This window comes from Ranitomeya imitator, chromosome 8, assembly GCF_032444005.1.
Source record: "Ranitomeya imitator isolate aRanImi1 chromosome 8, aRanImi1.pri, whole genome shotgun sequence".
NCBI lineage: Eukaryota > Metazoa > Chordata > Amphibia > Anura > Dendrobatidae > Ranitomeya > Ranitomeya imitator.
Window position 1 is genome coordinate 205,221,959 of NC_091289.1, and position 26,654 is coordinate 205,248,612.

General features: G+C 51.6%; 1 protein-coding gene across 1 annotated transcript; it reads right to left on the reverse strand.

Annotated features, from left to right (window-relative positions):
* Window positions 1-20,362: 20,362 nt before the first annotated feature.
* LOC138648162 (collagen alpha-2(I) chain-like) lies at window positions 20,363-25,514 on the reverse strand. Its single transcript, XM_069737667.1, has 6 exons — window positions 25,359-25,514; window positions 24,096-24,915; window positions 23,466-23,711; window positions 22,415-23,281; window positions 21,682-21,981; window positions 20,363-21,603 (listed from the first exon to the last, which is right to left on the reverse strand). The coding sequence occupies exons 1-6, from the start codon at window positions 25,512-25,514 to the stop codon at window positions 20,363-20,365; spliced, it is 3,630 nt and encodes a 1,209-aa protein (XP_069593768.1).
* Between the last annotated feature and the right edge of the window lie 1,140 nt (window positions 25,515-26,654).

The window sequence follows — 26,654 nt, forward strand, 5'->3', positions numbered from 1 at the left end:
CTGGATACACATGATGAGAGCATTATACTGCCTCTGTACAAATCCCTAGTTAGACCGCACATGGAGTACTGTGTCCAGTTTTGGGCACCGGTGCTCAGGAAGGATATAATGGAACTAGAGAGAGTACAAAGGAGGGCAACAAAATTAATAAAGGGGATGGGAGAACTACAATACCCAGATAGATTAGCGAAATTAGGATTATTTAGTCTAGAAAAAAGACGACTGAGGGGCGATCTAATAACCATGTATAAGTATATAAGGGGACAATACAAATATCTCGCTGAGGATCTGTTTATACCAAGGAAGGTGACGGGCACAAGGGGGCATTCTTTGCGTCTGGAGGAGAGAAGGTTTTTCCACCAACATAGAAGAGGATTCTTTACTGTTAGGGCAGTGAGAATCTGGAATTGCTTGCCTGAGGAGGTGGTGATGGCGAACTCAGTCGAGGGGTTCAAGAGAGGCCTGGATGTCTTCCTGGAGCAGAACAATATTGTATCATACAATTATTAGGTTCTGTAGAAGGACGTAGATCTGGGGATTTATTATGATGGAATATAGGCTGAACTGGATGGACAAATGTCTTTTTTCGGCCTTACTAACTATGTTACTATGTTACATGTACCCATTCAGATGGAGACGTTTATTCTCGGTGAGGTAGGTCAAGCGTAGGACCTCGTATAAGAGAGATGCCGTAAAGTGGCTACGAGGTACACATAAATATGGCCATTTTTATGCGCTAAAAGCTCTCATTTTTCATATTTCTAGTGCAGTAATGCAGTTCAAATTTCGTGTTTTCAAGTTTGCATGTTTTGGCGCTGCAGTGTGCTGCCCTTTTTACTTTACTTTACTTAAAGTCTTCCTTCAACCTTAATAACCATGCTACTATGTTACTATGTTACTGACTGAATATCACACGTGGTGTCATGAACACGAACTTTATTCATAAAACCCTAAAAAGACTTTCCGTTTGATTGAGCACCCAGGGCCATGGACCGGGTTGCAGCCACCGTGACATCCCCTTTAAGTACCTGACCCGGTACTGAGTACCCCATTGCCCAGGCTGGCGACTCAGCTCTCTTGAGCTCCCCTCTGGAGGTGACGCTCTCTCTTGTGCTGCACTCTGGTGGTGATGCGCTCTTGCACTGCCCTCTGGCGGTAACACTTTCTCTTGAGCTGCCCTCCGGCAATGATGTTTTCTCTTGCCCTGCCCTCTGGTGGTGACGCTCTCTTTCCCTGGGCTCTGGCGTTGACGCTCTTTTGCGCTGCCCTCTGGTAGTAACGCTCTCTCTTGCACTGGCCTCTGATGATGATGCTCTCCTTTGCCCTGCCCTCTGGTGGTGATGCTCTCTTGCACTCTCCTCTGGCGGTAACACTTTCTCTTGAGCTGCCCTCTAGCGGTAACACTTTCTCTTGAGCTGCCCTCTGGTGGTGACGCTCTCTCTTGCCCTGCCCTCTGGTGGTGACGCTCTCTCTTGCCCTGCCCTCTGGTGGTGATGCTCTCAAGCGTTGCCTTCTGGTGGTGATGCTCTCTTGTGCTGCGCTCTTTTCCCCTGCCCTCTGGTGGTGACGCGCATTCTTGCAATGCCCTCCGGCAATGATGTTTTCTCTTGCCCTGCCCTCTGGTGGTGACGCTCTCTCCTGCGCAGTCCTCTGATGGTTATGCTCTCTTTCCCTGGCCTCTGGCGGTGACGCTCTCTTTTGCGCTGCCCTCTGGTAGTAACGCTCTCTCTTGCCCTGGCCTCTGATGATGATGCTCTCCTTTGCACTGCCCTCTGGTAGTGACACTCTCACTTGTCCTGGCATTTTGATGGTGACACGCTCTTTTGTGCTGCCCTCTGGCGGTAACACTTTCTCTTGCGCAGCCCTCTGGTGGTGACACTCTCTTGCCCTGTCCTCTGGTGATGATGCTCTCTTTTGCCTTGCCCTCTGGTGGTGACACCCTCTCTTGCACTGCCCACTGCTGGTGATGCTCTCATGCGCTGCCTTCTGGTGGTGATGCTCTCTTGTGCTGCGCTCTTTTCCCCTGCCCTCTGGTGGTGATGCGCATTCTTGCAATGCCCTCCGGCAATGATGTTTTCTCTTGCCCTGTCCTCTGGTGGTGATGCTCTTTCGCTGCACTCTGGTGGTGACGCTCTCTCCTGCGCAGTCCTCTGCTGGTTATGCTCTCTTTCCCTGGCCTCTGGCGGTGACACCCTCTCTTGCACTGCCCACTGCTGGTGACGCTCTCATGCGCTGCCTTCTGGTGGTGATGCTCTCTTGTGCTGCGCTCTTTTCCCCTGCCCTCTGGTTTTCTCTTGCCCTGTCCTCTGGTGGTGATGCTCTCTCCTGCGCAGTCCTCTGGTGGTGATGCTCTCTTGTGCTGCGCTCTTTTCCCCTGCCCCCTGGTGGTGATGCTCTTTCGCTGCACTCTGGTGGTGATGCTCTCTCCTGCGCAGTCCTCTGGTGGTTATGCTCTCTTTCCCTGGCCTCTGGCGGTGACGCTTTCTTTTGCGCTGCCCTCTGGTAGTGACGCTCTCACTTATCCAGGCCTCTGGTGGTGACGCTCACTTTTGCGCTGCCCTCTTGTGGTGACACCCTCTCTTGCACTGCCCACTGCTGGTGACGCTCTCATGCGCTGCCTTCTGGTGGTGATGCTCTCTTGTGCTGCGCTCTTTTCCCCTGCCCCTGGTGGTGACGCGCATTCTTGCAATGCCCTCCGGCAATGATGTTTTCTCTTGCCCTCTCCTCTGGTGGTGATGCTCTCTTGTGCTGCGCTCTTTTCCCCTGCCCCCTGGTGGTGATGCTCTTTCGCTGCACTCTGGTGGTGATGCTCTCTCCTGCGCAGTCCTCTGGTGGTTATGCTCTCTTTCCCTGGCCTCTGGCGGTGACGCTCTCTTTTGCGCTGCCCTCTGGTAGTGACGCTCTCACTTATCCAGGCCTCTGGTGGTGACGCTCTCTTTTGCGCTGCCCTCTTGTGGTGACGCTCTCACTTGCAGCAGCAGAGCGTGGCTCTGATTCTTATTGATGAGCTCGTTGTCTCTGGGGAGGCAGTGCGTGTAGCTCTCCCATGGGGTAATTTGGGTTTCATTTCTCTGCTTGTTTTTGGTAATACACTTCCAAGTATTGTTCTCCTGGGAATAATCACTTTTTTCGTCTACTTTTCAGAAGATCAAATAGTCTTTGTGTCCAGCGCTGGGAGCAGTCAGTACAATGGAGGGAGGCTTAGAGAGCGGCTAAATCCGGGATATGTTTCTTATTGCGCTTACTCCGAGACCTGGATTGAAGAAGAAAGTTTGCATCTATTTTACCCGTCTGTTTTAAAGGCTGTCAGAGCTGGTTAGTCTCTCTCAAAATTAGTCCTTTGGATCATCTTCTTGCTAAAAACAAAATCGGAGCTTTTTTCCAAGCAATAGCGGATTAGGGCAAGGAGCTTTGTTTAGCTAAAGCAAAGGATTAGAAAAGATTTGCCCTCATAAAGTTGTGGTTTGATGGCGCTTTTATCCCTGGATGTTGCTAAAGCTGTGTTGCTGCAGGATTAAGCGCATACAAAGAGCTTCTTGTGCTGTCTCACGGGCAGGAGATGGGAGCGGACGGGCTGCGGAGGCCGATCTCCTTGGTCACAAATGACACAAACTCCAGTGGACATCTCCTGAACGCGAGATTGTCAGCCCAGCCGCTTCTCACCCCACATGGGCCACTTGCCTTCATCTGGACTGTGATCTGCAGGATGGAGAAGGGAAAATAGATGATGGCAGTGATGGCTGATGAAAGGCCCACACTGCAGACTGGCCACGTCGCCTGTTAGTGCTGAGCCAGTCTGTCGGATAACTCATGCGATAATTGCATCGCACTGCATGGACTGGCCGGCAGTAGACAGTATGATGGATTTCTTTGCAGCGGTCCAGCTCAGGTCAGGAGAGCCAACAGCCAGCACGAGGTTTACAATGGGATTCTCGCAGGAGAAATACGGCAGTCTGTCTCTGCCATAACTGTAAGGCTATGTGCACACGCTGCAGATTTTGCTGCGGATCCTCAGCATGTCATTTTCTGCAGATTCCGCAGCGGTTTTACAACTGCTCCAATAGAAAACCGCAGTTGTAAAACCGTAGTGAAATCCGCAAAAAAAACGCGGTAAATCGGCTATAAATCTGCAGCAAAAACGCAGCATTTTTGTCCTGCAGATTTATCACATTCGCTGTGAAAAAATCCGCAGTGGACCATTCTATGTGTGCACATAGCCTTAGTCCCTGCAGGTCCATGTGTGCTACAGCATGGTGCCCATGCTGCAGTGTGATGTGTAACACCCCAGGGAACCAGTTGTTACAGTGATGTTGCCTTCCTTTCGGGGAGGGCGATATTATGCTTGAAGACAAGGAGGATCCCCTTTACGAGGTAACGCACCTACATACAACACATTCTGAATCCAGGCCAGAAGGAGGAGCTCAGGACCTGGATTCAGGGGAGCTTCCCCAGCTTTATGTATTCTGGTCTGGAGGAGGAGTTAGCCAGTTGGTCCAGGGAGACCAAACAGATCAGTCAGGAGCAGAGAGTGAAGGGAGAGGATTGGAGAGCAGACAGCGGAGCCGTGCAGCCGGGACTGAGCTGGAAGTGAATCCGAGGGGTTGAATGTAGTGAAGCATCTGAGGAAAGAAGCACAGGAGAAGGAAAGGTGCTCAAAGGGGAGCTGTGACCAGGCACACTCAGAGCTGAAGCGCAGGAACCGGGCACCGGGAGCCCGAGGCTGTGTTGTACTCCTCCAGGTCACACAGCAGAACCAGAGGGCAAAGGACTTTATTTGCCCGCACCCACACCTGAACATGCAGCAGTACACTAAGAGCCCAGGTCGTGATAGAGACCCTATAAAAAGGCTCACACTGTCCATAATACAGGTAACTGTCACAGGACAGGAGAGAGAGGATTTTTTACAGAAGCCACAGACAGCAAGGACCTCGCATACTAGCGTGAGTAGGAATGCTTACGGACCTCACCTGGGAGAAGGATTCACCTTTGCCTCCAGGCCGGCCGGACTACATCACCACCTCTCCATTATCATAGTCCTAATTGGTATTTGTGGCTCGAAAGTCACTCCAAAGTATGCATAACAACCATAATCCTCTATGAGGTATACCAAGCAGAGGATAAGAAGTGAAGAGAACAAGAATAAACGTAAAATAACTATTTATTGATACAAAAATTAAAAGCAAGGGGGACACAAAAATACATATAAAAAAGAAAACAAATGGGACCTCCAAGTGGTACCGGGAGAGAAGAGCCGATCAAAATTATAAAATGTTATATATGCCGCATGAAAAATGTCTCCCTCTCAAATGCGGGTTAATTAATGTTCTGTCAAATACACGTGTTACTGTACAAATATGGCTAACTGACGTAACAGGAAAAACATAAACAGCCTTATAGAGCCATCATATACATAGCGTATACAGTGACACAACCCGAGAGCTGAGTGATAGTAAGGGGTATTTTCAAAGTACAAAGAACCGCTGGTGCTTGACAAGCTACTCAAGAGGCTAATACAAAAATCCCTATATAATAACAGCATCGGTGGTTGTAAACGGCGCCCCCGGAAGAAGCATCTTTGCGAAACGGCGCTCGTCGGGCGTCGGGAGAGCGCAGCCACATACTGCTATATGCCCGCTTGATTCCAGGACACTGTTCCCTATCTGCCCCGCGGCTCTGCACAGGGCACTTGCCCCTATTTTCTCTGCGGCTCTGCACAGGTAACAATATCCACTTTATTCATTGCCATCTATCGTTTACAACCACCGATGCTGTTATTATATAGGGATTTTTGTATTAGCCTCTTGAGTAGCTTGTCAAGCACCAGCGGTTCTTTGTACTTTGAAAATACCCCTTACTATCACTCAGCTCTCGGGTTGTGTCACTGTATACACTATGTATATGATGGCTCTATAGGCTGTTTATGTTTTTCCTGTTACGTCAGTTAGCCATATTTGTACAGTAACACGTGTATTTGACAGAACATTAATTAACCCGCATTTGAGAGGGAGACATTTTTCATGCGGCATATATAACATTTTATAATTTTGATCGGCTCTTCTCTCCCGGTACCACTTGGAGGTCCCATTTGTTTTCTTTTTTATATGTATTTTTGTGTCCCCCTTGCTTTTAATTTTTGTATCAATAAATAGTTATTTTACGTTTATTCTTGTTCTCTTCACTTCTTATCCTCTGCTTGGTATACCTCATAGAGGATTATGGTTGTTATACATCACCACCTCTGCCCAGCACACTGGGAACCCTGGGGACCCCGATTCACCTGTGGGAAGCGTCACCATCTATGCTGCAGCAACATCACCCCAGAGGACCCCTTAAGCAGCATTGGTCCCTACAGACCGAGAACCACAGGTGGCGTCATGAACACAAACTTTAACACAAATCCCTTTAAAAGACCTTCCCCTTTAAATTGGGCACCCAGGGCCATGGACCGGGTTGCAGCCACCGTGACATCCCCTTTAAGTGCGACTGGACCCGGTACAGAGTACCCCTCGGCCCTGGCGGGCATTCCAGATGCCCATGCCAAAGCGTGGTGCCCGCTCCATAGGGTGGTGCCCCTGACGCGATGTATTTCCCGTGCCGCAGCATAGTGCCCGTTCTGCAGCATGGTGCCCGTTCCATAGGGTGGTGCCCCTGACGCAATGTATTTCCCGTGCCGCAGCATAGTGCCCGTTCTGCAGCATGGTGCCCGTTCCATAGGGTGGTGCCCCTGACGCAATGTATTTCCCGTGCCGCAGCATAGTGCCCGTTCTGCAGCATGGTGCCCGTTCCATAGGGTGGTGCCCCTGACGCAATGTATTTCCCGTGCCGCAGCATAGTGCCCGTTCTGCAGCATGGTGCCCGTTACATAGGGTGGTGCCCCTGACGCAATGTATTTCCCGTGCCGCAGCATAGTGCCCGTTCTGCAGCATGGTGCCCGTTCCATAGGGTGGTGCCCCTGACGCAATGTATTTCCCGTGCCGCAGCATAGTGCCCGTTCTGCAGCATGGTGCCCGTTACATAGGGTGGTGCCCCTGACGCAATGTATTTCCCGTGCCGCAGCATAGTGCCCGTTCTGCAGCATGGTGCCCGTTCCATAGGGTGGTGCCCCTGACGCAATGTATTTCCCGTGCCGCAGCATAGTGCCCGTTCTGCAGCATGGTGCCGGTTACATAGGGTGGTGCCCCTGACGCAATGTATTTCCCGTGCCGCAGCATAGTGCCCGTTCTGCAGCATGGTGCCCGTTCCATAGGGTGGTGCCCCTGACGCAATGTATTTCCCGTGCTGCAGCATAGTGCCCGTTCTGCAGCATGGTGCCCGATCCATAGGGTGGTGCCCCTGATGCAATGTATTTCCCGTGCCGCAGCATAGTGCCCGTTCTGCAGCATGGTGCCCGTTACATAGGGTGGTGCCCCTGACGCAATGTATTTCCCGTGCCGCAGCATAGTGCCCGTTCTGCAGCATGGTGCCCGTTCCATAGGGTGGTGCCCCTGACGCAATGTATTTCCCGTGCTGCAGCATAGTGCCCGTTCTGCAGCATGGTGCCCGTTCCATAGGGTGGTGCCCCTGATGCAATGTATTTCCCATGCCGCAGCATAGTGCCCGTTCTGCAGCATGGTGCCCGTTCCATAGGGTGGTGCCCCTGACGCAATGTATTTCCCGTGCCGCAGCATAGTGCCCGTTCTGCAGCATGGTGCCCGTTTCCTAGCAGCTATTTTACCATGAAGGCCTGCTGCACAAAGTCTCCTCTTAACAGTTGTTGTAGAGATGCGTCTGCTGCTAGAACTCTGTGTGGCATTGACCTGGTCTCTAATCTGAGCTGCTGTTAACCTACGATTTCTGAGGCTGGTGACTCGGATAAACTTATCCTCAGAAGCAGAGGTGACTCTTGGTCTTCCTTTCCTGGGGCGGTCCTCATGTAAGACAGTTTCTTTGTAGCGCTTGATGGTTTTTGCCACTGCACTTGGGGTCACTTTCAAACTTTTCCCAATTTTTCGGACTGACTGACCTTCATTTCTTAAAGTAATGATGGCCACTCATTTTTCTTTACTTAGCTGATTTTTTCTTGCCATAATACAAATTCTAACAGTCTATTCAGTAGGACTATCAGCTGTGTATCCACTAGACTTCTGCATAACACAACTGATGGTCCCAACCCCATTTATAAGGCAAGAAATCCCACTTATTAAACCTGACAGGGCACACCTGTGAAGTGAAGACCATTCCCGGTGACTACCTCTTGAAGCACAACGCAAATGTAAAAAGTTCCAGAGGGACAAGATAGACTTTGAGCAGAAAACAGCATATAAATGGAGACACACGGGCAATGCTCGCCGCCCTAGATTAAACAGGGGCGGCTCTCCACCATTGGCTAATACCTCCTCACGTAGGGAAGAAAGTTCCAGCGATTTTTTTGTCCTCCACTGGAAGCGAGGTAGATCACGGACCAGACATGGGGGCAAACGCAAGAAACGTGAAAAAAAGACTAACACAATACAGGGGTCAAACCTCACCCCACCGGCACCAATATCCTACCAGATGGAAATAAATGAGCTGGGGGCTTCGGGTTTGCTTACACCTGACCATGAATCTGGATCAACGGTATTACAGGTAATTAATTTGTCTGAGTATCATCTTTTGTCTTTTGAGTTATCGGTCCTCCAGAAAGGGTTGTCATTTGTTCCTACACATCCGGTGGACAAATTTATTCTCATAAAGGATTTATATCTTTTTTGTAGAAAACTTACCTTCCAGGTCATGTACAGGAGGCCTGACATTCTGCAAACCATGCCCATGGACGAACGGAGCACAATTATTGGAATTATTAGAAGAAAACGAGTCGGGTTCTACTAGAAGAAGATTTCCGTATAGAAACAAGTCTGTTAAAACACCATCCTTTTCCTTGGTACCAGCCTGAAAATATTCTTCGAGGTGGTCAAGCGGGACATCCAGGCTATGCCTATTCGGGTAAGTGGCCCTTCCAATCTTAGTATGGAAGAGAGACGAGCTTTGACTGCTTTACAAAATAACAGAGAATTTACTATCAAAGAAGCAGACAAAGGAGGCAATGTAGTGTTGTGGTCTTACCAGCTGTATGAAGCTGAAGCTAAGCGACAGCTTAATAACATCCAATATTATGAAAAACTTCCTTCTGACCCCACTTCTTTGTTCCTCTCGAAGTTTGAACGACTCCTCTGCAGGGCCCTACAGCTTGCCATCATCACCCCAGAAGAAAAACGGTATCTATGGGTAGACAACCCTGTCACGGCAACATTCTACATGCTGCCGAAAATAAACAAAGACAGTATTAAACCTCCTGACAGGCCTATCGTCTCCAGTGCCGGCAGCATGTGTGAAAGAGAGGGTGAGTACCTGGACTTTTTTCTTCAACCCATCGCCTCATCTCTCCCTTCATTTATCCGTGACTCCTCACATTTTATTGACGTATGTGGTCAGATTGAACTTTCTGGGGATTTTCTTCTAGTCACGTGTGATGTAGAATCACTTTATTCTAACATTGGCCACAAAGAAGGGACTGAGGCGGTTGCTTATTTCTTGAATAAGAAGAGATCCTCGGATAGGGGGCATGATTCATTTCTGCTTGACTTACTGGCATTCGTCCTTCATCATAACTTCTTCCTCTTTGATAGGACATACTATCTTCAGCGATCAGGCATGGTGATGGGCGCGAAATACGCACCAGCCTACGCTAATACCTTTCTTGGCTGGTGGGAAGAGACATTTTTTATCCTTTACCTTCATTCGCTGCCCACGTACACGCTTGGTTACGCTTTATTGATGACATATTCATTGTTTGGAAGGGTACGAGGGAGGAGTGTAATGAATTCTTTAATAACCTGAACTCCAACCCCTTTAATATTTTCCTTACTTACTCTCTTTCTGCCAGTGAAACCACCTTTTTGGACTTGAAGATTTTTCCTCATGAGAACCGTTTGGCGACAAATTTATTTCGAAAACCAACGGCAACAAATGCACTCCTGGAATTCTCTAGTTTTCACCCTTGGCATACTACGGTGGGTGTACCCACGGGACAGTTTTTACGTGTGAGACGTAACTGTACCCATGACTGTGATTTCTCGATCCAGGCTCGTGATCTTTCGGATCGTTTCCATCAAAGGGGTTACCCGAAACGTGTCATCTCCAAGGCCTATCAGAGGGCAAGGGGTCAGGATCAGAGGCCACTCCTCTCTTCCAATGGACGGTGTCAGGAGACACAAACCAGAGTTATCACTGACTTTAATAACAGCTGGAAACAGGTCAGTGATATTTTATGAAAACATTGGCAGATTTTGCGAGCGGACCTACAAACAGCGGAAGTAACAAGCGATAGACCCCTTATGACAGCCAGACGGGCGCCAAATTTAAGGGATCTTCTTACGAGGAGCCATTTTAAAAGACCGACGGTGAGGTTGAACAGAGGTATTATCCTCAGGGGTTCATTTCCATGTGGGGACTGTAACATTTGTCCTCACATGGTCGCGACTCGTGACACGTTTCTTCACCCCACACGTCTTAGTAGGCATCCCCTTAGGACATATATCAATTGTAAATCGAGGGATGTAATATATGCCCTAATTTGCCCTTGTGAGTTGGTGTATGTCGGGCAGACATCACAAGAACTCAGAAAACGAGTCCAGAAGCATGTTTCAACAATACACTTAGCGGCTTCGGACTCGAGAAAGGGCAAGACTCTTACCCCGGTGGCCGAACACTTTCTAAACATAGGGGTTCCTCAACCAATCTTAGAGTGGTGGGTTTACCACATTTAACCCCGAATGAGAGAGGTGGTGACAGACGCAAACAGCTTCTACAACTAGAATCCAGATGGATTTTTCAATTACAGTCAGTAGCCCCCTCTGGATTAAATGAAGAGCTTTTGTTCACGGGGTTCCTGGGTAGTTGATCTATCAAGGTAATGCGTTCTGTTCTATTTACACTTTTCTCATTCTATTTAGCCACGCACCTGGATTGGATCCGCTCGCTCTGATTTCTACATACGGATGTTGGGTATTCTCCTGTGCATGGCCTGGTGGGGACTTGGATCTTTGGACAGCCATAATATGTGAGGACTGTGAAGACTTTGGGACTTGACCATTGGATATTCATGGAAGATGTTACGTGCAGAATCTAATGGAGCACCAAGGAAGGATAGCTTTTTTCCTGATGGAGGAAGACCATTCTGAACATTTTTCTTCTGCACGCTCCGCTTTATGGGCTTAAACCAGTGAGACTGCATGATTGATGTCATTTGGGTCTGCTGACCTTGATATATGACTGTTGGACATTTATTATACATGTTACCCCACTGTATATGCGTGTATGTAGCATAAACATGTAATTACTACGTTCTTTGGGATGCGGATTATTCGTTTCCCCTGGTGTGCACTCCGTATTATATTTCCACACCCACTGGGGCACTATTTAGCGCTTTATCTAATGGATGTGACCCATAGATATGTCTATATGTTTGCTATAGTGTGCACTAACTTTATATATTCCCTCCTTGCAGGTTCTTATGTATTATTTGTGCCCATCAGCCCTGTTGTACGCCATTCTGACACTTGTCCTTTTCCTCTTGTGCTCCTGCTCACCGTGCTCTATGTCGCCCCCTCTGGACGCTTGTGCAGCGCGGCTCATTACTCGAGCTGCGCATGCGCATGCGCCGTCAATCTCCATGGAGACTATTTGATACTTCCGCCCAGCCTCTCCTCATTTTTTACTAGCGCGCGCCTTCTGGTTTCCGCCCCCCACTCCTCGGACGTCGCGGCTGCACACTTCCCGGATAATTAGGTATTCTATATAAACGTGAGTTATTTACTACAGCACACACTTCCCCTGACGAAGCCGCTGCGGCGGCGATACGCGTGGGGTTCTCTCCACACTCCCTATTTTGTCCTATGCTGGTCACACCTGAGCATGGACATCTGCATGACTCTTTGTAGTCACATTATCTTTGGGCTCCAGCTTGCTTTCTCCTCACCTCAGCTGAGTATATAGGACATTTTTGCTCCCACTACCTATATAGGTCTTTACCTTTTGTCAACTGTTTTGCACCTTATTTAAGGGCTATTCAGTGGGATCAGTATGGGTATCCTTCCAGCAGGGTTTATTATGTTCCAGCTATTTGAGGACCCATAGGGAGCTTGGGTATTTAGCATATTGGATGTGATTCTCTCTCAGCTAGGGGGTACTATTTTTTCTATATGAGGTGATACATATTTATACTGACCCAATGTATTATGCTTTATATACATTTTGTGCAGATATACGGTGTCTTAATAGGGGTGTTTTGTACATTATTGTTACATTTTAATTGTTTTTATATGTCTTGTTGTGGTGTTTAATAAACATTGGGTCATTTTTCTATATTTTATGGTTGTGCGGGCCTGCTTTATAGTCCAATCTGCTTTCTTTTTCTGGTTCTACCTCTTGAAGCTCGTCAAGAGAATGCCAAGAGTGTGCAAAGCAGTCATCAAAGCAAAAGGTGGCTACTTTGAAGAACCTAGAATATAAGACATAATTTCAGTTGTTTCACACTTTTTTGTTAAGTATATAATTCCACATGTGATAATTCATAGTTTTGATGCCTTCAGTGTAAATGTACAATTTTCACAGTCATGAAAATACAGAAAAATCTTTAAATGAGAAGGTGTGTCCAAACTTTTGGTCTGTACTCTATATGGGGGCAGGACGAGAGGATATATATGGGGCAGGATGAGAGGACAGTTAGGCCGGGGTCACACTCAGCGTAGGGAAATACGGTCCGTATTTTACATGCGTAATACACAGAAATTTTCCGTGAACAGTGATCCGCATGTCATCCGTAGGCAGGGTGTGGCTGCGTATTTTGTGCATGTAAACCTCCGTATGGCGAGATTTTCTCCCCGGCTTGTAAAACGGACATACAATGGATCCATGGGCTCAAATATTCATGAAAACATATATAAAGGGCAGCACGGTGGCTCAGTGGTTAGCACTCTACTATATATAGGGCTGCACGGTGGCTCAGTGGTTAGCACTCTACTATATACAGGGCAGCACGGTGGCTCAGTGGTTAGCACTCTACTATATATAGGGCAGCACGGTGGCTCAGTGGTTAGCACTCTACTATATATAGGGCGGCACGGTGGCTCAGTGGTTAGCACTCTACTATATACAGGGCAGCACGGTGGCTCAGTGGTTAGCACTCTACTATATATAGGGTGGCACGGTGGCTCAGTGGTTAGCACTCTACTATATACAGGGCAGCACGGTGGCTCAGTGGTTAGCACTCTACTATATATAGGGCAGCACGGTGGCTCAGTGGTTAGCACTCTACTATATATAGGGCGGCACGGTGGCTCAGTGGTTAGCACTCTACTATATATAGGGCGGCACGGTGGCTCAGTGGTTAGCACTCTACTATATATAGGGCAGCACGGTGGCTCAGTGGTTAGCACTCTACTATATATAGGGCAGCACGGTGGCTCAGTGGTTAGCACTCTACTATATATAGGGCGGCACGGTGGCTCAGTGGTTAGCACTCTACTATATATAGGGCGGCACGGTGGCTCAGTGATTAGCACTCTACTATATACAGGGCAGCACGGTGGCTCAGTGGTTAGCACTCTACTATATATAGGGCAGCACCGTGGCTCAGTGGTTAGCACTCTACTATATATAGGGCGGCACGGTGGCTCAGTGGTTAGCACTCTACTATATATAGGGCGGCACGGTGGCTCAGTGATTAGCACTCTACTATATACAGGGCAGCACGGTGGCTCAGTGGTTAGCACTCTACTATATATAGGGCGGCACGGTGGCTCAGTGGTTAGCACTCTACTATATACAGGGCGGCACGGTGGCTCAGTGATTAGCACTCTACTATATATAGGGCGGCACGGTGTCGCAGTGGTTAGCACTCTACTATATACAGGGCAGCACGGTGGCTCAGTGGTTAGCACTCTACTATATATAGGGCGGCACGGTGGCTCAGTGGTTAGCACTCTACTATATATAGGGCGGCACGGTGGCTCAGTGATTAGCACTCTACTATATACAGGGCAGCACGGTGGCTCAGTGGTTAGCACTCTACTATATACAGGGCGGCACGGTGGCTCAGTGGTTAGCACTCTACTATATATAGGGCAGCACGGTGGCTCAGTGATTAGCACTCTACTATATATAGGGCGGCACGGTGTCGCAGTGGTTAGCACTCTACTATATACAGGGCAGCACGGTGGCTCAGTGGTTAGTACTCTACTATATACAGGGCAGCACGGTGGCTCAGTGATTAGCACTCTACTATATATAGGGCAGCACGGTGGCTCAGTGATTTGCACTCTACTATATACAGGGCAGCACGGTGGCTCAGTGGTTAGCACTCTACTATATATAGGGCAGCACGGTGGCTCAGTGGTTAGCACTCTACTATATATAGGGCAGCACGGTGGCTCAGTGGTTAGCACTCTACTATATACAGGGCAGCACGGTGGCTCAGTGGTTAGCACTCTACTATATATAGGGCGGCACGGTGGCTCAGTGGTTAGCACTCTACTATATACAGGGCAGCACGGTGGCTCAGTGGTTAGCACTCTACTATATATAGGGCGGCACGGTGACTCAGTGGTTAGTACTCTACTATATACAGGGCAGCACGGTGGCTCAGTGGTTAGCACTCTACTATATATAGGGCGGCACGGTGGCTCAGTGGTTAGCACTCTACTATATTTAGGGCAGCACGGTGGCTCAGTGGTTAGCACTCTACTATATACAGGGCGGCACGGTGGCTCAGTGGTTAGCACTCTACTATATACAGGGCAGCACGGTGGCTCAGTGGTTAGCACTCTACTATATACAGGGCAGCACGGTGGCTCAGTGGTTAGCACTCTACTATATACAGGGCGGCACGGTGGCTCAGTGGTTAGCACTCTACTATATACAGGGCAGCACGGTGGCTCAGTGGTTAGCACTCTACTATATACAGGGCAGCACGGTGGCTCAGTGGTTAGCACTCTACTATATACAGGGCAGCACGGTGGCTCAGTGGTTAGCACTCTACTATATACAGGGCGGCACGGTGGCTCAGTGGTTAGCACTCTACTATATACAGGGCGGCACGGTGGCTCAGTGGTTAGCACTCTACTATATACAGGGCGGCACGGTGGCTCAGTGGTTAGCACTCTACTATATACAGGGCGGCACGGTGGCTCAGTGGTTAGCACTCTACTATATACAGGGCAGCACGGTGGCTCAGTGGTTAGCACTCTACTATATACAGGGCAGCACGGTGGCTCAGTGGTTAGCACTCTACTATATACAGGGCAGCACGGTGGCTCAGTGGTTAGCACTCTACTATATATAGGGCAGCACGGTGGCTCAGTGGTTAGCACTCTACTATATATAGGGCAGCACGGTGGCTCAGTGGTTAGCACTCTACTATATATAGGGCGGCACGGTGGCTCAGTGATTAGCACTCTACTATATACAGGGCAGCACGGTGGCTCAGTGGTTAGCACTCTACTATATATAGGGCGGCACGGTGGCTCAGTGGTTAGCACTCTACTATATACAGGGCGGCACGGTGGCTCAGTGATTAGCACTCTACTATATATAGGGCGGCACGGTGTCGCAGTGGTTAGCACTCTACTATATACAGGGCAGCACGGTGGCTCAGTGGTTAGCACTCTACTATATATAGGGCAGCACGGTGGCTCAGTGGTTAGCACTCTACTATATATAGGGCGGCACGGTGGCTCAGTGATTAGCACTCTACTATATACAGGGCAGCACGGTGGCTCAGTGGTTAGCACTCTACTATATACAGGGCGGCACGGTGGCTCAGTGGTTAGCACTCTACTATATATAGGGCAGCACGGTGGCTCAGTGATTAGCACTCTACTATATATAGGGCGGCACGGTGTCGCAGTGGTTAGCACTCTACTATATACAGGGCAGCACGGTGGCTCAGTGGTTAGTACTCTACTATATACAGGGCAGCACGGTGGCTCAGTGATTAGCACTCTACTATATATAGGGCAGCACGGTGGCTCAGTGATTTGCACTCTACTATATACAGGGCAGCACGGTGGCTCAGTGGTTAGCACTCTACTATATATAGGGCAGCACGGTGGCTCAGTGGTTAGCACTCTACTATATATAGGGCAGCACGGTGGCTCAGTGGTTAGCACTCTACTATATACAGGGCAGCACGGTGGCTCAGTGGTTAGCACTCTACTATATACAGGGCAGCACGGTGGCTCAGTGGTTAGCACTCTACTATATATAGGGCGGCACGGTGGCTCAGTGGTTAGCACTCTACTATATTTAGGGCAGCACGGTGGCTCAGTGGTTAGCACTCTACTATATACAGGGCGGCACGGTGGCTCAGTGGTTAGCACTCTACTATATACAGGGCAGCACGGTGGCTCAGTGGTTAGCACTCTACTATATACAGGGCAGCACGGTGGCTCAGTGGTTAGCACTCTACTATATACAGGGCGGCACGGTGGCTCAGTGGTTAGCACTCTACTATATACAGGGCAGCACTGTGGCTCAGTGGTTAGCACTCTACTATATACAGGGCAGCACGGTGGCTCAGTGGTTAGCACTCTACTATATACAGGGCAGCACGGTGGCTCAGTGGTTAGCACTCTACTATATACAGGGCGGCACGGTGGCTCAGTGGTTAGCACTCTACTATATACAGGGCGGCACGGTGGCTCAGTGGTTAGCACTCTACTATATACAGGGCGGCACGGTGGCTCAGTGGTTAGCACTCTACTATATACAGGGCGGCACGGTGGCTCAGTGGTTAGCACTCTACTATATACAGGGCAGCACGGTGGCTCAGTGGTTAGCACTCTACTATATACAGGGCAGCACGGTGGCTCAGTGGTTAGCACTCTACTATATACAGGGCAGCACGGTGGCTCAGTGGTTAGCACTCTACTATATATAGGGCAGCACGGTGGCTCAGTGGTTAGCACTCTACTATATATAGGGCAGCACGGTGGCTCAGTGGTTAGCACTCTACTATATATAGGGCGGCACGGTGGCTCAGTGGTTAGCACTCTACTATATATAGGGCGGCACGGTGGCTCAGTGATTAGCACTCTACTATATACAGGGCAGCACGGTGGCTCAGTGGTTAGCACTCTACTATATATAGGGCAGCACGGTGGCTCAGTGGTTAGCACTCTACTATATATAGGGCGGCACGGTGTCGCAGTGGTTAGCACTCTACTATATACAGGGCAGCACGGTGGCTCAGTGGTTAGTACTCTACTATATACAGGGCAGCACGGTGGCTCAGTGATTAGCACTCTACTATATATAGGGCAGCACGGTGGCTCAGTGATTTGCACTCTACTATATACAGGGCAGCACGGTGGCTCAGTGGTTAGCACTCTACTATATATAGGGCAGCACGGTGGCTCAGTGGTTAGCACTCTACTATATATAGGGCAGCACGGTGGCTCAGTGGTTAGCACTCTACTATATACAGGGCAGCACGGTGGCTCAGTGGTTAGCACTCTACTATATATAGGGCGGCACGGTGGCTCAGTGGTTAGCACTCTACTATATACAGGGCAGCACGGTGGCTCAGTGGTTAGCACTCTACTATATATAGGGCGGCACGGTGGCTCAGTGGTTAGTACTCTACTATATACAGGGCAGCACGGTGGCTCAGTGGTTAGCACTCTACTATATATAGGGTGGCACGGTGGCTCAGTGGTTAGCACTCTACTATATTTAGGGCAGCACGGTGGCTCAGTGGTTAGCACTCTACTATATACAGGGCGGCACGGTGGCTCAGTGGTTAGCACTCTACTATATACAGGGCAGCACGGTGGCTCAGTGGTTAGCACTCTACTATATACAGGGCAGCACGGTGGCTCAGTGGTTAGCACTCTACTATATACAGGGCAGCACGGTGGCTCAGTGGTTAGCACTCTACTATATACAGGGCAGCACGGTGGCTCAGTGGTTAGCACTCTACTATATACAGGGCAGCACGGTGGCTCAGTGGTTAGCACTCTACTATATACAGGGCAGCATGGTGGCTCAGTGGTTAGCACTCTACTATATACAGGGCGGCACGGTGGCTCAGTGGTTAGCACTCTACTATATACAGGGCAGCACGGTGGCTCAGTGGTTAGCACTCTACTATATACAGGGCGGCACGGTGGCTCAGTGGTTAGCACTCTACTATATACAGGGCGGCACGGTGGCTCAGTGGTTAGCACTCTACTATATACAGGGCAGCACGGTGGCTCAGTGGTTAGCACTCTACTATATACAGGGCAGCACGGTGGCTCAGTGGTTAGCACTCTACTATATACAGGGCAGCACGGTGGCTCAGTGGTTAGCACTCTACTATATACAGGGCAGCACGGTGGCTCAGTGGTTAGCACTCTACTATATACAGGGCAGCACGGTGGCTCAGTGGTTAGCACTCTACTATATACAGGGCAGCACGGTGGCTCAGTGGTTAGCACTCTACTATATATAGGGCGGCACGGTGGCTCAGTGAATAGCACTCTACTATATATAGGGCGGCACAGTGGCTCAGTGGTTAGCACAGCAGCCTTGTAGCTCTGGGGTCCTGGGTTCTAATCCCACCTTGGACACCATCTGCAAGGAGTTTGTATGTTCTCTCCGTGTTTGCGTGGGTTTCCTCTGGGCACTCCGGTTTCCTCCCACATTCTAAAGACATGCTGATAGGGAATTTAGATTGTGAGACAGCGATGATAATGTGTGCAAACTGTAAAGCGCTGCGGAATATGTTAGCGCTATATAAAAATAAAGATTATTATTATACAGTCTATATATATATACTGTATAGATATACAACGTCAGTGAGACACATATATATAGTAGCGTGGCTAGAGGTTGTATAGTCGACAGGAGATATGTGTCACATCGGTGGCTTGTCGCTGCCTATCTATGTGTGTTTCAGGACCTGCGGTGATGTCGCTCACCTGACCGGCCATGTGACAGGTACCTGGGGGTGGTTACACCTGTGTAATGGAGGTGTTTAGCACATGGAGTGAGTGTTTGGGAGTCTGTCAGTGTGGACAGGTTTCCATGTGTCCAGGCCGGACACTGCAGACAGGAGTCTGTGTACTGAGAGGGAGAAGCCCTTCTGTGTCTGTAGCTTCAGATAGGACCTGAGTGCTGGACATTGCACTGTGCCCACAGGCCTGAGAGAGCAGAGCTCCACTATGGACACTTAGGCCATGTTCACACGATCCTTTTTTTCATGCGGAATTGCCGCGATTTTCCCGCTGCGGGTCCACAGCTGTTTTCCATGCAGGGTACATTACATTGTACCCTATGGAAAACAGGAACTGCTGTGCCCACAATGCGGAAAATCAAAAAAAAAAGCCGCGCTGAATAGCTGCGGGAAAAAAGAAGTACCATGTCACTTCTTTTTTCGGAGCCGCAGCGGTTCTGCACCCATTGACCTCCATTGTGAGGTCAAACCCGCAGTAAAACCCGCAGATGAAAAAAATATCTGCGGGTTTTACTGCGGTTTGTGGTGCAGAACCGCTGCAGCAGGAAGTGCGGGGAAGCGGGCGGAAGTGTGTGGGCGGAGTGTGGCTGCCCCCCCGTGCTCCGATCCCGCCCCCCCGTGCTCCAATCCCACCGCCCCGTGCTCCGATGCCCCCCCCCAGTGCTCCGATGCCCCCCCCGTGCCCTAATCTCCCCCCCTTATACTTACCCGGCATCCTGGTGTCCGTCCGGCCGTCTTCTCCCTGGGCGCCGCCATCTTGCAAAATGGCGGGCGCATGCGCAGTGCGCCCGCCGAATCTGCCGGCCGGCAGATTCGTTCCAAAGTGCATTTTGATCACTGAGATATACTCTATCTCAGTGATCAAAATAAAAAAAAATAGTAAATGACACCCCCCCCCTTTGTCACCCCCATAGGTATGGACAATAAAAAAAAATTAAGAATTTTTTTTTTTCCACTAAGGTTAGAATAGGGTTAGGGGTAGGGTTAGGGGTAGGGTTAGGGGTAGGGTTAGGGTATTTTCAGCCATTTTAACCCTAAAAAACTTCCTAGAAAACACACAGACTCTGCATAGAAAACTGCATAAAAAAAAGGATAAAAAAAAGGATCAAAAAACGCATCAAAAAACGCATCAAAAAAGGACAAAAAAAGGACCTGCGTTTTCTGCCAAGAGCTGCAGTGTTTTAAAAAACAGTCCTGAAAAAAAAGGATGGAAATCAGGAACGTGTGAACATACCCTAATACTGTGTCGGCCTGATGTATGGACTGTTTTCCTTTCTGTTGCTGCCTCGGTGGTTTATGGAGCAAATAAACCCACATGGACATTATAGAGAATGTGCCTCCTGTTTCCTCCTACGCATCTGAGCGGGTACCAACCTTACAATTGGTGCTAGACTGCGGGCAACGATCCAAGGAGCACATGCTGCAGCGATGGCTGGTCTGAGCCAGAAGAGTGGACGGTCTGACAACCGTGAGTAATACTGACCGGGGTCTGTGAGAAACTGCTGTTAGTGGGACACCTTTGAGGAGAAGAGGGATCCAGGAACCTGTGTGGCCGGCAGGTAATGGACAGGAGTCCGTGTGATACTGACCGGGGTCCGTGAGAGCTGCTGTCTGTGTGATACCTCTGAGGAGAAGAGGGATCCGGGAACCTGTGTGGCCGGCAGGTAACGAATAGGAGTCAGCGTTCTGCTGACCGGGGTCCGTGAGAACTGCTGTTAGTGGGATACCTCCGAGGAGAGGGATCCGGGAACCTGTGTGGCCGGCAGGTAACGGACAGGAATCAGCGTTATACTGACCGGGGTCCGTGAGAGCTGCTGTTAGTGGGATACCTCTGAGGAGAAGAGGGTTCCAGGAACCTGTGTGGCCGGCAGGTAATGGACAGGAGTCCGCGTTATACTGACCGGGGTCCGTGAGAGCTGCTGTTAGTGGGATACCTCTGAGGAGAAGAGGGTTCCAGGAACCTGTGTGGCCGGCAGGTAACGGACAGGAATCAGCGTTATACTGACCGGGGTCCGTGAGAGCTGCTGTTAGTGGGATACCTCTGAGGAGAAGAGGGTTCCAGGAACCTGTGTGGCCGGCAGGTAATGGACAGGAGTCCGTGTGATACTGACCGGGGTCCGTGAGAACCGCTGTCTGTGGGATACCTCTGAGAAGAAGAGGGATCCGGGAACCTGTGTGGCCGGCAGGTAACGGACAGGAGTCCGCGTTATACTGACCGGGGTCCGTGAGAGCTGCTGTCTGTGGGATACCTCTGAGAAGAAGAGGGATCCGGGAACCTGTGTGGCCGGCAGGTAATGGACAGGAGTCCGCGTGATACTGACCGGTGGCCGTGAGAGCTGCTGTCTGTGGGACACCTCTGAGGAGAAGAGGGATCCGGGAACCTGTGTGGCCGGCAGGTAACGGACAGGAGTCCGCGTTATACTGACCGGGGTCCGTGAGAACTGCTGTCTGTGTGATACCTCTGAGGAGAAGAGGGATCCGGGAACCTGTGTGGCCGGCAGGTAATGGACAGGAGTCCGCGTGATACTGACCGGGGGCCGTGAGAGCTGCTGTTAGTGGGATACCTCTGAGGAGAAGAGGGTTCCAGGAACCTGTGTGGCCGGCAGGTAATGGACAGGAGTCCGCGTTATACTGACCGGGGTCCGTGAGAGCTGCTGTCTGTGTGATACCTCTGAGGAGAAGAGGGATCCGGGAACCTGTGTGGCCGGCAGGTAACGGACAGGAGTCCGCGTTATACTGACCGGGGGCCGTGAGAGCTGCTGTCTGTGTGATACCTCTGAGGAGAAGAGGGATCCGGGAACCTGTGTGGCCGGCAGGTAACGGACAGGAGTCCGCGTTATACTGACCGGGGTCCGTGAGAACTGCTGTCTGTGTGATACCTCTGAGGAGAAGAGGGATCCGGGAACCTGTGTGGCCGGCAGGTAATGGACAGGAGTCCGCGTGATACTGACCGGGGTCCGTGAGAGCTGCTGTTAGTGGGACACATCTGAGGAGAGGGTTCCAGGAACCTGTGTGGCCGGCAGGTAACGGACAGGAGTCAGCGTTATGCTGACCGGGGTCCGTGAGAACTGCTGTTAGTGGGATACCTCTGAGGAGAAAACGGGATCCGGGAACCTGTGTGGCCGGCAGGTAATGGACAGGAGTCCGTGTGATACTGACCGGGGTCCGTGAGAACTGCTGTTAGTGGGATACCTCCGAGGAGAAGAGGGTTCCAGGAACCTGTGTGGCCGGCAGGTAATGGACAGGAGTCAGCGTTATACTGACCGGGGTCCGTGAGAGCTGCTGTCTGTGTGATACCTCTGAGGAGAAGAGGGTTCCAGGAACCTGTGTGGCCGGCAGGTAATGGACAGGAGTCCGCGTTATACTGACCGGGGTCCGTGAGAGCTGCTGTTAGTGGGATACCTCTGAGGAGAAGAGGGATCCGGGAACCTGTGTGGCCGGCAGGTAATGGACAGGAGTCCGTGTGATACTGACCGGGGGCCGTGAGAGCTGCTGTTAGTGGGATACCTCTGAGGAGAAGAGGGATCCGGGAACCTGTGTGGCCGGCAGGTAATGGACAGGAGTCCGCGTTATACTGACCGGGGTCCGTGAGAACTGCTGTTAGTGGGACACCTCTGAGGAGAAGAGGGATCCGGGAACCTGTGTGGCCGGCAGGTAACGGACAGGAGTCCGCGTTATACTGACCGGGGTCCGTGAGAACTGCTGTCTGTGTGATACCTCTGAGGAGAAGAGGGTTCCAGGAACCTGTGTGGCCGGCAGGTAATGGACAGGAGTCCGCGTTATACTGACCGGGGTCCGTGAGAGCTGCTGTTAGTGGGATACCTCTGAGGAGAAGAGGGATCCGGGAACCTGTGTGGCCGGCAGGTAACGGACAGGAGTCAGCGTTATACTGACCGGGGTCCGTGAGAGCTGCTGTTAGTAGGATACCTCTGAGGAGAAGAGGGATCCGGGAACCTGTGTGGCCGGCAGGTAATGGACAGGAGTCAGCATTATACTGACCGGGGTCCGTGAGAACTGCTGTTAGTGGGATACCTCCGAGGAGAAGAGGGATCCAGGAACCTGTGTGGCCGGCAGGTAATGGACAGGAGTCAGCGTTATACTGACCGGGGTCCGTGAGAACCGCTGTCTGTGTGATACCTCTGAGGAGAAGAGGGATCCAGGAACCTGTGTGGCCGGCAGGTAACGGACAGGAGTCCGTGTGATACTGACCGGGGTCCGTGAGAACTGCTGTTAGTGGGATACCTCTGAGGAGAAGAGGGTTCCGGGAACCTGTGTGGCCAGTCAGGTAATGGACAGGAGTCAGCATTATACTGACCGGGGTCCGTGAGAACTGCTGTTAGTGGGATACCTCCGAGGAGAAGAGGGATCCAGGAACCTGTGTGGCCGGCAGGTAATGGACAGGAGTCAGCGTTATACTGACCGGGGTCCGTGAGAGCTGCTGTTAGTGGGATACCTCTGAGGAGAAGAGGGATCCGGGAACCTGTGTGGCCGGCAGGTAATGGACAGGAGTCCGCGTTATACTGACCGGGGTCCGTGAGAGCTGCTGTCTGTGGGACACCTCTGAGGAGAAGAGGGATCCGGGAACCTGTGTGGCCGGCAGGTAATGGACAGGAGTCCGTGTGATACTGACCGGGGTCCGTGAGAACTGCTGTTAGTGGGATACCTCTGAGGAGAAGAGGGTTCCAGGAACCTGTGTGGCCTGCAGGTAATGGACAGGAGTCCGCGTTATACTGACCGGGGTCCGTGAGAGCTGCTGTCTGTGTGATACCTCTGAGGAGAAGAGGGATCCGGGAACCTGTGTGGCCGGCAGGTAATGGACAGGAGTCCGCGTTATACTGACCGGGGTCCGTGAGAGCTGCTGTTAGTGGGATACCTCCGAGGAGAAGAGGGTTCCAGGAACCTGTGTGGCCGGCAGGTAACGGACAGGAGTCAGCGTTATACTGACCGGGGTCCGTGAGAGCTGCTGTCTGTGTGATACCTCTGAGGAGAAGAGGGTTCCAGGAACCTGTGTGGCCGGCAGGTAATGGACAGGAGTCCGCGTTATACTGACCGGGGTCCGTGAGAACTGCTGTCTGTGTGATACCTCTGAGGAGAAGAGGGATCCGGGAACCTGTGTGGCCGGCAGGTAACGGACAGGAGTCCGCGTTATACTGACCGGGGTCCGTGAGAGCTGTTGTTAGTGGGATACATCTGAGGAGAGGGATCCGGGAACCTGTGTGGCCGGCAGGTAATGGACAGGAGTCCGTGTGATACTGACCGGGGTCCGTGAGAACTGCTGTCTGTGGGATACCTCTGAGGAGAAGAGGGATCCGGGAACCTGTGTGGCCGGCAGGTAATGGACAGGAGTCCGCGTTATACTGACCGGGGTCCGTGAGAACTGCTGTCTGTGGGACACCTCTGAGGAGAAGAGGGATCCGGGAACCTGTGTGGCCGGCAGGTAATGGACAGGAGTCAGCGTTATACTGACCGGGGTCCGTGAGAACTGCTGTCTGTGGGATACCTCTGAGGAGAAGAGGGATCCGGGAACCTGTGTGGCCGGCAGGTAATGGACAGGAGTCCGTGTGATACTGACCGGGGTCCGTGAGAACTGCTGTTAGTGGGATACCTCTGAGGAGAAGAGGGATCCGGGAACCTGTGTGGCCGGCAGGTAATGGACAGGAGTCCGCGTTATACTGACCGGGGTCCGTGAGAGCTGCTGTCTGTGTGATACCTCCGAGGAGAATAGGGTTCCAGGAACCTGTGTGGCCGGCAGGTAACGGACAGGAGTCCGCGTTATGCTGACCGGGGGCCGTGAGAGCTGCTGTTAGTGGGATACCTCTGAGGAGAAGAGGGATCCGGGAACCTGTGTGGCCGGCAGGTAACGGACAGGAGTCCGCGTGATACTGACCGGGGTCACTGAGAAACTAAGTTTGGGTTGCAGGGCCGTATTTAGAGTTTCTGCTGCCCTAGGCACTTTTTGTGCTGCCTCCCCCATTGTGGAGTATGACTAATGCAGACCCTGTCGGCAGTGACTTGGGCTACTTTCAGTGATTGTTGCCATTCATGGCAGATCCAGCAGTTTTTCTGCATCTGCGCATCACTTACAGCAACACTGCGTTCGGCCTCATTCATTCCCTATGGGACTTGCGGACATGTGCGGCACTTGCGGTTTTGCTGCGATCCGGCAAATGCGGTACTTGCAGTAGCGGAAAAAAAACCACTGCTAGCAGTGTTTTGTCTCATCGTAAGTGCCGCACATGTCCGCAAGTCGCCATCACTACCTGTCCCTGCACCTTCCTAGCTCATCCCAACCACCCCTCCCTGAACTAAAACTACACTATAAAGCTGTAGAAAAACAATTTATTACCTGACATATTCCTATGATAATGAGGCTCCAGGCTATGGTGTAAGCGCATTGTTTCCCTGCGGAAGACTTCAGGAAGACGGCCAACATAGACGGCGCATGCGCAGACTGAGATCGCATCTGGACCAAGATCACAATCTCCACATGCGCCGCCTCCATTGGCCCACAGCTTCAGAAACATGGCCGCCAGGAAAGGAATGCACTCCACTTAGCTGACCGCCAACATCGAGCTCGCAGCTTTGCACCGCTGGGACACCCCCTCCTCCCATTCAGGGCCCGCAGCATTGCACCGCTGGGACACCCCCTCCTCCCATTCAGGGCCCGCAGCATTGCATCGCTGGGACACCCCCTCCTCCCATTCAGGGCCCGCAGCATTGCATCGCTGGGACACCCCCTCCACCCATTCAGGGCCCACTGCATTGCACCGCTGGGACACCCCCTCCTCCCATTCAGGGCCCGCTGCATTGCACCGCTGGGACACCCCCTCCTCCCATTCAGGGCCCGCAGCATTGCATCGCTGAGACACCCCCTCCTCCCATTCAGGGCCCGCTGCATTGCACCGCTGGGACACCCCCTCCTCCCATTCAGGGCCCGCAGCATTGCACCGCCGGGACACCCCCTCCACCCATTCAGGGCCCGCAGCATTGCACCGCTGGAACACCCCCTCCTCCCATTCAGGGCCCGCAGCATTGCACCGCCGGGACACCCCCTCCACCCATTCAGGGCCCGCAGCATTGCACCGCTGGAACACCCCCTCCTCCCATTCAGGGCCCGCAGCATTGCACCGCCGGGACACCCCCTCCTCCCATTCAGGGCCCGCAGCATTGCACCGCTGGAACACCCCCTCCTCCCATTCAGGGCACGCAGCATTGCACCGCTGGGACACCCCCTCCTCCCATTCAGGGCCCGCAGCATTGCACCGCCGGGACACCCCCTCCACCCATTCCCTGCGGAAGACTTCAGGAAGACGGCCAACATAGACGGCGCATGCGCAGACTGAGATCGCATCTGGACCAAGATCACAATCTCCACATGCGCCGCCTCCATTGGCCCAACAGCTTCAGAAACATGGCCGCCAGGAAAGGAATGCACTCCACTTAGCTGACCGCCAACATCGAGCTCGCAGCTTTGCATCGCTGAGACACCCCCTCCTCCCATTCAGGGCCCGCTGCATTGCACCGCTGGGACACCCCCTCCACCCATTCAGGGCCCGCAGCATTGCACCGCTGGAACACCCCCTCCTCCCATTCAGGGCCCGCAGCATTGCATCGCTGGGACACCCCCTCCACCCATTCAGGG

Coding starts and splice junctions, on each gene's coding strand:
- LOC138648162 (XM_069737667.1), bottom strand. CDS start 25,514: ATGGAGGCGGCGCATGTGGAGATTGTGATCTTGGTCCAGATGCGATCT. Junction 24,916..25,358: donor TTATCATAGGAATATGTCAG/GTAATAAATTGT, acceptor ACCCAAACTTAG/TTTCTCAGTGACCCCGGTCA. Junction 23,712..24,095: donor GATCCCTCTTCTCCTCAGAG/GTATCACACAGA, acceptor CATTACCTGCAG/GCCACACAGGTTCCTGGAAC.